The sequence below is a fragment of the Osmerus eperlanus genome, chromosome 5, assembly GCF_963692335.1.
Source record: "Osmerus eperlanus chromosome 5, fOsmEpe2.1, whole genome shotgun sequence".
Classification (NCBI taxonomy): Eukaryota; Metazoa; Chordata; class Actinopteri; order Osmeriformes; family Osmeridae; genus Osmerus; species Osmerus eperlanus.
Window position 1 is genome coordinate 5865065 of NC_085022.1, and position 11220 is coordinate 5876284.

Sequence of the window (11220 nt, forward strand, 5' to 3'; positions counted from 1 at the left end):
CTGTCACTGCTGCTCTGTGTGACGCCCTGTTGGATCTAATCACCCTGGGACACACCGGAGACCGAGGCAGCATGGCCACAGGCAGGCTCTGCTAACAGGCACGATGGCCTTGGCTCAGGGGATGAATCTCGTCCAGCCTTGTGTGTCCAGCCTGCGTGAGGCGTCACAAATTTGCACTTTCATTTTGAGCTGAGGAGACGGAAGGAGACTCGCAAGCAAAAGTGTCCTCGGATGCGTACGGACCGTCGATGAAACGGAACAGAAGAGGACTCAGTTTTTGCTATTCATTATTCGTGTTCTCATTGGTGTAGCCTCTATATATACCTCACACACACACACAACCCTGTGCGCTGATGGGATTTAAAAATCGTTCCTACTAAACGCTGTCACATGCCCTTGTTCCCAGACACCAGGACAGCCGCCAACCAATCACCAGCCTCCCTCTCGTCCTCGCGAGGAGAGACAGACTTGGCATTCCGCTCCGCGCTCCTCCCCTATTCTTCCACCCATCTCTTCTTGATATTCCTGGAGGTGACGTTCAGCCAAGGCATTCCAACCCTGGTACCCAAATCTCCCCCTCTCCCGGTACGGCTGAAATCCCTGGATGTGACAGTCAACCAAAACCTCCTCCACAACAAAACCAGACCTCCACCGTTTCCTGACTAACCCACATTGTGACAGTTTATTAGAACAATGAGACTAAATAACGGATGAGTATTAAACTTTGTCTATGATACTGACTACACCTAGGTGGTCGGGAATCAAGTGATGCTACACGGTTCATGGCCACGATTAGTTTGGAAACTTAGAAGACACTCCTCCTTCCTTCCCCTCTCCGACCCCTGCTTACGTTACCACCCCCCCCCCCCCCCTCTCTCCTGCCACTTTCTCCCTCCCCTCGTAAGGTCACATTGATTATTGAACACCACAGAAGTTCCTTCAAGAGTTTGTCGGAGCCAGTGTGCCCGCCAGAGCATGGAAGAGTTGGCGAGAGAGAGCATCAGCCTGCTGGCAAAGCCCGCGTTAGATTCGGGCAGCCCGCGGCTCAGCTCGCTGGGTGCGATCTTCATCATGCTGAAGTCTGCCCTGGGCGCCGGTCTACTTAACTTCCCCTGGGCTTTCGAGCGTGCAGGAGGGATCCGCGCCGCCGTCGCGGTGGAAATGGTTTGTGATTCAAACGAGATAAAATTGCGGTTAGCCTGAGGTCATGCTTTATTGCGTCTGTTGAGAAATAACTCAGCACCTGGAGAGAGATGAGGGGCGCTCTCGTTGGTCAAGTGAACTAGAATGCTTGTATATGATGTGTCTGGTGTTTAAAACACTTGTGGGATGATGTGCTATAGACATGGATTGCGTGTACACACGGATTCATGTGAAAATCGACTGTACAATAAGTGTGAGCGGTAATAGATTAGCATGTATAAGAGACCAGTCGTTACTGTAGGGTCGAACTGACAGTGATCATTGTTTGAGGTCAAGGGCGATATGTCTCCCCAGCCGATAGTGTCACGAAAACCAGGTTGGCTAGATTAAAGTCGTTGCGAAAATCCACAGGAAACACAATTTTCTCCTAGAACAGGTTAAGGAGTAGCCATGTCCCGTGGGCACTCGTTCCCTTCTCCAGGCATCTCCCTTCTGTTGATTTCCAAGCTTTTCATCATGGGTTTTTCATTAAACCTATCTGTTACTATGACCCCTCTCCCCCTCCCCAGGTATGCATGATCTTCCTGATCAGTGGGCTGGTCATCCTGGGGTACTCCTCCTCCATCAGTGGCCAGACGACCTATCAGGGCGTAGTACGGGGCGTCTGCGGCCCTGCGATTGGCCAGATGTGTAATGTGGTGTTCATCTTCAACCTGTTCGCCATCTCCGTGGCCTTCCTGATCATCGTGGAGGACCAGCTGGAGAAACGTAAGGCCACACAAAGCACACCCCACACGCCAAACACACACACTGCACACACCCCACATGCGACACACACCACACACATACACACTGCACACACTGCACATGCCACACACACCACACACCACACACCAACACACAGCACACACCCCACATGCCAAACACACAAACTACACACACCACACATGCCACACACACCACATGCCACACACTGCACACACTGCACATGCCACACACACCACACACCAACACACACCCCACATGCCAAACACACACACTGCACACACCCCACATGCCACACACACCACACGCCACAAACATACACACAGCACACACCCCGCACACCAGACACGCATGGTAGTAGATGAACACCAAGACATCCTTCAGCAGTACATCTGAGTGATCGTAGCCTATTGTGTGTGTGTGTGTCAGTGTGTGCTTCCCTGTACGAGCTGGTGACCAGACGTCCGGAGGCTGACATGCCGCACCTCTGGTACACCGACCAGCGCCTCGCCCTCACCCTGCTCTGTGTCTTTCTCGTCCTCCCCCTCTCCATCCCCAAAGAGATCAGCTTCCAGAAGTACATCAGGTCAGGAAACGCACGCACACGCTTGCTCACACACACATCGAGCCGCGCTCTGTGGTACGGTCTATTTAACTCGCTCTGTCTACGGAAGGGTGAGGTCGGTGCATTGGTATTTGTGCATGAGAACACTAGTAGTTTCGTTGGGTGGTGAAAGTCAAATCAAGAACCCTTCAAGTATCCTAACTTCTGTCTTCTCTCCTCCTCCTCCTCCCCTCCTCCTTCTCCCCCCCACCCTTCCTCCACCCTCTTCTCCTCCTCCCCTTCTCCCCCCCTCCTACTTTCCTCCTCCCCTCCTCCACCTACGTCTCCTCCTCTTCCTCTTGTCCTCCTCTCCTCCACCTACGTCTCCTCCTCTTCCTCTCGTCCTCCTCTCCTCCACCTACGTCTCCTCCTCTTCCTCTCGTCCTCCTCTCCTCCACCTACGTCTCCTCCTCTTCCTCTCGTCCTCCTCTCCTCCACCTACGTCTCCTCCTCTTCCTCTCGTCCTCCTCTCCTCCACCTACGTCTCCTCCTCTTCCTCTCGTCCTCCTCTCCTCCACCTACGTCTCCTCCTCTTCCTCTTGTCCTCCTCTCCTCCACCTACGTCTCCTCCTCTTCCTCTCGTCCTCCTCTCCTCCACCTACGTCTCCTCCTCTTCCTCTCGTCCTCCTCTCCTCCACCTACGTCTCCTCCTCTTCCTCTCGTCCTCCTCTCCTCCACCTACGTCTCCTCCTCTTCCTCTCGTCCTCCTCTCCTCCACCTACGTCTCCTCCTCTTCCTCTCGTCCTCCTCTCCTCCACCTACGTCTCCTCCTCTTCCTCTCGTCCTCCTCTCCTCCACCTACGTCTCCTCCTCTTCCTCTCGTCCTCCTCTCCTCCACCTACGTCTCCTCCTCTTCCTCTCGTCCTCCTCTCCTCCACCACCCTCTCCAGTGTGTTAGGAACCCTGGCTGCCACCTACCTGACTGTCGCCATCATAATTAAGTACCACACCAGACCAGCACAGAATGTGTCAGGTTACAGCAGTGGGTGGGTAGATATCTTTCCTCTCCTGTCCTCTCCCCTCCTATCCCCTTGTCCTATTCTCTTGTATTCTCCTCTCCTCCTGCACTCTTTCTGAATGTGAGATATTAAATGGTTTAAATGTTAAGAGTGACTGACAGGTGTGTTTTTGTAAAGACGGTTGTTGCCTAGAAGGTCATATCATATCTTTTATAAAAGACTCTTTTTCTCTTATTTATGTGTGTGTGTGCGTGTGTGTGTGTGTGTGTGTGTGTGTGTGCACGCAGCATCAGTTCCTGGGCCTCCATGTTTAGTGTGATTCCCAGTATCTGTTTTGGCTTCCAGGTGAGTCTACGCTCAGGGTTCGTAAGGAAGAAGCCAGTTGTGTACTTCCTCTGTTCTTCCTGGTCACTTCCTGTTTATTTCCTGTATTTTCAGTGCCACGAGGCTAGCATCACCATCTACAGCAGCATGGAGAACAAGAAGCTCTCCCATTGGGTGTTTATCTCTGTGGTTTCCATGGTTATCTGCCTCATCATCTACTCTCTCACTGGTCAGAACTTCATCCAAACATCATCCAGACATCTCTCCTGTCTGCTGTAGGCTTAGTTGAAACCATTTAGAAATGTCTCCTTTTTGCATTTCCTGATCTCCCTGATCTCCAATACTAACGGTATGGGATTAAGTGTGGAAATGCACATTCTGAACTCATCCATCAGGGATTTCTCCATCCAAGCAAGGAGGAGGAGATAGGTCTCATTTTGTTGAAAGACCGTGCCACATAACATTGGCTGTTGTGTGACAAAGCGCTTCCTGTTCACCATGGTAACACTTTCTGTCTGCTGCAGGGATTTATGGGTACTTGACATTTGGGGAGGATGTGGCGGCGGACATTCTGATGTCGTACCGAGGCAACGATGTTCTGATGTTCGTCGCCAGAGTGCTGTTTGGGATCTCCATAGTCACCATCTACCCCATAGTGGTGCTGCTCGTCAGGTAATACACACTGCTGGCTCCTCCCACAGATTTCCTCCCAGCCAATCAGAGCAGTGTTTCTACTCTCTGGTCAAACCAGGTGTGATTTGTGTGTGCTTCGAATGTGGACGTGGACTGCACTTAAATAGTGCTTTTCTACCTTACGGGTCATCATTTGACTTTATATTTTTTGCCTCTCTTTCACCGCTTCACACACACAATCACACACCGATGAAGCATATTGGTGTGTTATTTGTGTGTGTGTGAATGGATGAAAGAGAGGCAGAAAATATAAAGCAAATTGAGTTTCTTGCTCAAGGACAGTTTGACACACTGACAGGAGGAAATGGGAATCAAACCAACCAATGAGAATGTATATTGTCAGAGTGTCAGATTGTGTGTGTGTGTGTGTGTGTGTGTCTGTGTGTGATTTGACCCTCTCGCAGATCGGTCATCCAGGCACCCCTGCTAACCCTGCGACGGCGTGTCGCCGTGGTGACCGAGGCGTTTGAGAGTCGTTGCAGGTACGGCCTGACGGTGGCGTGGATCACCGTGACGATGCTGATCGCCATGTTCGTACCGGACATCAGCAAGGTCATCATCGTCATCGGAGGGATCAGCGCCTTCTTCATCTTCATCTTCCCAGGTGGCTCAGAAACTCCCTCTCGCACCGCACACACACACACACACAGACACACACACAGACACTGCCTGTTAGCACGGCCACACACACACCACCTGCTGGAGTGTGTAGGACATGTTGAGTGACAGCCCGCCCCCACAGGTCTGTGTCTGATCTTCGCCATGCAGTCGGAGCCGGTGTCGTGGTGGACACGCCTGGCCCTGACCTCCTGGGGCTCCGTCACCCTGCTCTGCGGGGCCTTCATCTTCGGCCAGAGCACCACCACCGCCATCATGCAGCTCCTCCACCACGTCTGACCAACCTGGCAACATCCGGCGCATCATCCTCCAAATATATATTGTAATTTTTTTTCATAATAATCCGTCGCCCCCGGACAACCGCCTGTTACCACGAGGGCCATCCGTGAACTGTGAACGACTGGTTACCACAGCGACCACCCTTGTGAAAACGTGCTGGAACTTTCTGTTGGAGAGGAGAAGCTCCCTGTTTCAAGCCATACCAAGATGAAGATCAGGTTCATAATACATGATCATGATACCATTTGGCGTTTTCTGTGAATTATGTCATGCTGATGTTTTTATACTGATGATTGGTGCTAACGTAAAGTGTTGTCTCCTGGCAACTGCATAACATGGCATGTGTGTCGCGTTGATCTCGGTTGTCTATGGCAACACACGCTAAGCCAGGCTTATAACCTTGTTTGTTATGTATATAGACACCACTCTGCATAACACTGTATCTCTGAATAAACAAAATGTTTTTATATGAAACCGGGACCTATTATTTTCAACATAGGTTCATTCATTAAAATATGGCAAAAGTGCTTTCAGTATTCCTGTAAGTGCTGATTCATGATTCATGCCTGTGTTTGTGTGTGTTGGGGAATGGGTGTGTATGCAAGTGTGTGGGTATTCTCATAGAAAGCTGTACATGAGTTGTCTCATTTGTTTTATTGAATCGCATCACTCTACATGGTCTAGAACTTCAACAAAGATTGAAGACGAAATAGAATACTTGCATCCCTGCAATAAGTCTCAACACTCAGAGAGAGAACGCCTTGTTACTGAAACATACGTGAGCAGAAGTGTTATTTCATAAACATTGCCTTAAAAGTGAAGGTTCATTCTGCCATTTTCTATATATGTATATTTATATATTTATTTTGTCTCCTTTATAGGAATAATACTAGAAAATAAACATAAGAAATGCACCAAACCCATACAGTAGCATAGCTAAAGACTACGGCAAACCTGTTACTGGACATTCAGCTAGATCATGCACTCAGTGAAGGATAGAAAACAGTAGCTAGCACAGTCAGGGAACAGCCATGAATGTTGAAGGTAGGGTGGAGGAACATTAGACCCCACACACACTGAACCAAGCCCAGCAGAACACAGAGAGCCAGCCTGACACACACCAGGTCTCTTTCAGGAAAGAAAAATACTGGAATCACTGTTTGTGGGTGTCCTGTCTAGTTGGAGTGTTTCTATAATATCATACTGTCTAGTTGTGATATTTCTATACTGTCTTGCTGTGTAGTTGTAGTATATCTATACTACTACCCTGTGTCCATCCATCCATCCATCCATATTGTGGTATTTCTATACTATTGCCGTGTCTAGTTGAGGTATTTCTATCCTATCACCCTGTCTAGATTCATCTCTGTTCTCCCTGTTAATGGTCTGGCAGACAGTGTTGTCTGGGTCTGCATCGCAGTGTTGCTCAGGGTAGCCCAGATCTCAGAACTGTCTCCCCTCTTGTAAACCAATCAGGATGCATACGTTCCTGGTTTCTGCGAGGGGGTGAGGGGTGACCTGGGCAGGTAGGTAGGTAGATATTACTGTCCCTGACTGAAGGAGAGGGGATTATTACTGCTAATGAACTCAACAGTCAGTGAAAGAGGTGTTCTGGATTTGTCAAGACAACAGGCTATCAGTCTGTCTACATCTGAGAGGAGCGGGTGAGGGGGGAGATTACGCCCTCTACAGGTAAACAAAGATCAGTGACTCCTAAATAATTCAACCTTTTACATGTAAAACGTCAATAGGTTCTGTTTTCATCATTTCTAATGCCTTCAAATGTTTATATATATATATGATATATATATCTTTAGAATTACAATATTTATCCATTTACATTGTGCTTTCAGGGTGGCTGTCTGATTGTGGTTGTGTTGAGGTCCAGGGAGGTAAAGGTTATGGTTCAAATGTGGTTAGGTAAGAGTTGGATGTGTTCGATTGGGTTGCATTGTGTTTTGTCTACTGTAGGTTGTGGTTGGGTTCCACGTGGTTGGGTTTTAGCTGGGCTGTGGTTGATCTTCAATGATCTCGAAAGCTGAGTGGGTGGATGGACATTCGCATTGGTCGGTACAACATGAACCTAGTCCTGTCATTGGCTGCGTCAAGACGTGAACACTTAGGCTCTTTTGGTTAATTGCAATGAACATTGTGGTGTGGAGGTCAAGTGAGAGAGCTACCGTAGCTGCAGTTCCGGGAAGTTTTCATTCACTAGAACCCACTCCCCTGTCGCACTGCCCCTCCACCCATAACCTAAACCTGTCCCCTAACCTCAGACCTCAACACAGTCCTTCATTTCCCACACCTCCTTCTTCTCTATCCCGCCCCTCCCCTGTCCTCCTCTCTGAGATTGTGGAGGAGTTCTCTCTGAATGTAAACCGTCTGGGAGTGACTGATAGGAGGAGGTCCCACACTAGAACACTACAGACACCAACACAAACTGAACGCCAGAATCATAATAGAATCATAGAAGAACAGGAATTCATAGGAATAAATGTCACTAGACAGCTAAAATATCCATCGCTGATTCAAACAAAAACACTTGTCAAACACGACAGGGAAAAACAAGATTCAGCTGCACAATGGAGAACACAGAGATACCTGTCACAGAGATACCTGTCGATACTTCGTATTGTTTTATCTCCCCGTCGCAATTTATTTCTCCAGTTTTCTCCTTCTGCCCCTCCCCTCCCCTCCCCTCACAGACAATCACTGTATCTTACTCAGTTCCTTTCAGTCTCACTTCTACATCTCTTCTCCTCCCCTCTCTATCCTGTCCATTTACATATGTTACTTTCTCTTAAAAAGCAGGCTCAGAATCAGACAGGGTGACATGCAGGTCAATTTTCTTTTTTGTTGACCATTAGATAACCGCTACATGGAGAAGTTGACCATTAGATGACCGCTACATGATACAGATTGACTATAAAGTAGCTGCTCCATGGTCCACTTGACCATTAGGTGACCGCTACATGGAGCAATTTGACCAGCACAGATTGACCGCGAGGTTACGCTCCAAGGGAAATCGAACCTTTGGTCAACTGCTACAAATCCCTTTTCCATTGTGAATTCAAACACAGGGTGACTGCTACATTGTGAAGATGTATGGAGATAATCCTGCCGCTCAATATTCACTGCAATCGACATATTTCATTTGCTACTGTGTAAACATTAACTTACAGAGGGGTGGGGGCAGGGTGGAGGGGGGGGGTGAGAGGCATGAGGGGGAGGGGTTGGGGGAGGTGTGTGGGGGGGTATGGCTTTCGGCCACGCCCCTCATCAGTCTCTGTTCAGACTGCACCAGGCGGCTGCAGGAGATAGAGAGAAGAAAGGAGAGGAGAGGAGAGGGGAAAACAGAGGAGAGGGTGGTGGTTAGACATATTTCTACATTTTGCTACCTATCTGTACCGGCTCTCATCTGTGCTGATGGCTCCAGCTGTGCGTGTGTGTATGTGAGGTGTGTATGTGATGTTTGTGTGTGTATGTGTTGTGATGTGTGTGTTTGAGCGGAAGTGTGTGTTACCCACCTGGCACAGCTACAGTAGACACAGCTTCAGGCTGACACAGTGTGTCCACCTTCACATGCTGGAATGCCTTCGTGGGCCCAGACTGGAGATGCCTGGGGTAGACGGAGAAGGCATTAGCTACACACACACACACTCTCACACACACACACTGTCACACACATGCTCTCTTACACACACACATGCACACACACACTCCAAGCACTCCCCCTCCATGAACTGGTGACATAACTAACCCCCTCCCCCTCCCTAGACAGCACCCCCCATCCCTCCCCACGTTCTGCCCCCCTGCTGAGTGGTCGATCGGGAGGAAACTCACCTCTTCCACTCCTCCTCTCCATCCCAGAATTCATAGACAACGAAGGACAGTCCGTCTGGCAGACGCACCGCTGTCACACTGGAGAGGATGTGTGTGTGTGTGTGTGTGTGTGGGGGGGCGGGGGATGGGGGTGAGGGAGGAGGTAGAGGGTTTGGGGGTGAGGGAGGAGGGAGAGTACAGCAGGGCAGGGTGGGGGAGTAGTGGGGGGGAGGTGAAAAGAGAGATTAGGTTGTGTATCGACTCCACAAGAGGGCAGTAGTTTGACATTTGAGCTCAGATGGACTGATGTTGCATTGACACTGCTTGTGTTGATGTGAGATTGCTGGTGTGTCTATGGCATGTCCAGGAAAGAAACGCTTGACCAAATATTAACAGAGAGCAGAGAGAGAGGAGAAAGAGTCATCAGGGGGAGGGAACAGGAGATCAGGGCGAGGGAAAGAGAGACCAAGGGGAGGAAAGAGAGAAGAGAAGGAGAGAGTAATGGGCCATTCAGGAGGAGACAGGGAGCAACTCCTTAGTGATCAATTATTTAGCAGCTCTCTCCATTCCTTCCCTCCTTCTATCCTTCACCCCCCCCCTTCACACACACACACACATACACACACACACACACACATACATACTCACACAAGCAGACACACACACATTCACACAAGCAGACACACAAACACACACACACACACACACACACAGGTAAAGTTACTGTAGCTTTGGTCTATGATAGATTCCCATGGATTAGGGGACAACTAATCATTTTCAGCTTTAGTGTTGTGCTGTGTTGCTGAGCCTACCCCCCAGACAGGCAGGTGGAAGGAGAGATCTTACTGGAAGCAGTCTTTCTGGGCCGACACGTTCTTCAGATACTGTTTCAGCGCCTCACAGTACTCTCCCAGGTGCTTCTGGGTAACCACCATCTCCTGGCGAATCAGGAACAAGGACTGCGGAGACAGGAGGGAGGGAGGGATGGAGAGAAAGATCCTGTTTACGATCTGAAATTACGGTTACTGGAGATAACCAGACGTGATCTCCCAGTGACTGTGATCCTGTTCAGACGTCAGTGTGATGGATGTGGAGGTGATAATGTTGTTGCCGCGGTAACTAACTCTAATGCTCTGTATCTGCTGTGTCTCCAGTATGGAGTCTGGTCTGATGAACTACTCTAGGGTTTAGATTGCTCCAGTCTGCTGCAGTAACGTTCTCTATAAAACCACCCCAGCGTACAGCCACGTCCAGAGCCATTGCAAGCGAACGCGTGACAGCTAAACCCCCGCTCGTCTCCAGAGCCAGGCTGCTAATGCACTACAAACTCAATCACACACACTACATTACCCATGCTGCCTTAGAACAAATCACTGTTATTACATTTCCTGCTCCACCTTCTGCTGCTGAAACCATCTGCTGCTGGGTGTACTGTACTTGTATGTGTGAGTCAGTAACTGTGAGAGTGTGTGTGTACGTGTGAGTGTGTTGTGTTTCCTGTTTGTCAGAGAGTGAGTGTGTGAGTCAGTGTGTGTGTGTGTGAGGGTAGGTGAGTGTGTGTGTGAGTGTGTGTGTAGGTGAGTGTGAGTGTGTTTGTGAGGGTAGGTGAGTGTGTGTGTGTAGATCTGGAAGCCTTGTAGCAGTGTGAGTGACGGCAGAAATCAATACCTTTCCCTGCTGTGAAGATGACACTATAAAGTGTGAGTGACTGTATGTGTCAGTCTCTGTGTGGAAGCATGTGTGTGCGTGCACACGTATGTGTGATAGATCACTGGAGGTCACTGACTGGACTGTACAAGACTCCTTTATTGAGTATTTGACCATCTCTGGTCATAAAGATATCAAAGGCACTGTTCACCGCTGTAATATAAAAAAACAATCATCTCTCTCCCCCTCTCCCCCTCTCCCCCTCTCCCCCTCTCCCCCTCTCCCCCTCCCTCCCTCCCTCCCTCCCTCCCTCCCTCCCTCCCTCCCTCTCTCTCTCTCTCTCTCTCTCTCTCTCTCTCTCTCTCT

General features: G+C 49.5%; 2 protein-coding genes across 5 annotated transcripts in view; one reads left to right on the plus strand and one right to left on the minus strand.

Moving 5' to 3' along the window:
• The first annotated feature begins 873 nt into the window (after positions 1-873).
• Positions 874-5855, plus strand: slc38a8a (solute carrier family 38 member 8a). The gene is made up of 9 exons (XM_062461408.1): positions 874-1164; positions 1713-1911; positions 2338-2494; positions 3403-3498; positions 3759-3816; positions 3910-4024; positions 4320-4467; positions 4893-5092; positions 5231-5855. Exons 1-9 carry the CDS (start codon positions 976-978, stop codon positions 5383-5385), a joined length of 1317 nt encoding a protein of 438 aa, XP_062317392.1. The 5' UTR covers positions 874-975; the 3' UTR covers positions 5386-5855.
• A 175-nt stretch (positions 5856-6030) lies between these two features.
• Positions 6031-11220, minus strand: part of necab2 (N-terminal EF-hand calcium binding protein 2) — a 29418-nt gene continuing 24228 nt past the window's right edge. For all 4 annotated transcript variants that reach the window (XM_062461412.1, XM_062461410.1, XM_062461411.1 and 1 more), the window contains 4 exons: positions 10054-10166; positions 9229-9306; positions 8913-9004; positions 6031-8693 (listed from right to left, as the gene is read on the minus strand). In XM_062461412.1, the coding sequence (XP_062317396.1) occupies positions 8665-8693; positions 8913-9004; positions 9229-9306; positions 10054-10166 (312 nt within the window). In that variant the 3' untranslated portion in view covers positions 6031-8664. The remainder of the gene's footprint in view (positions 8694-8912; positions 9005-9228; positions 9307-10053; positions 10167-11220) is intronic.

What these genes read in the sequence shown, in the direction of transcription:
- slc38a8a (XM_062461408.1), top strand. Translation starts at nt 976, where the DNA reads ATGGAAGAGTTGGCGAGAGAGAGCATCAGCCTGCTGGCAAAGCCCGCG. An exon ending in GGAGGACCAGCTGGAGAAAC is followed by an intron (nt 1,912 to 2,337) that starts GTAAGGCCACAC and finishes TGTGTGTGTCAG; the next exon opens with TGTGTGCTTCCCTGTACGAG. An exon ending in GTGTCAGGTTACAGCAGTGG is followed by an intron (nt 3,499 to 3,758) that starts GTGGGTAGATAT and finishes GTGTGCACGCAG; the next exon opens with CATCAGTTCCTGGGCCTCCA.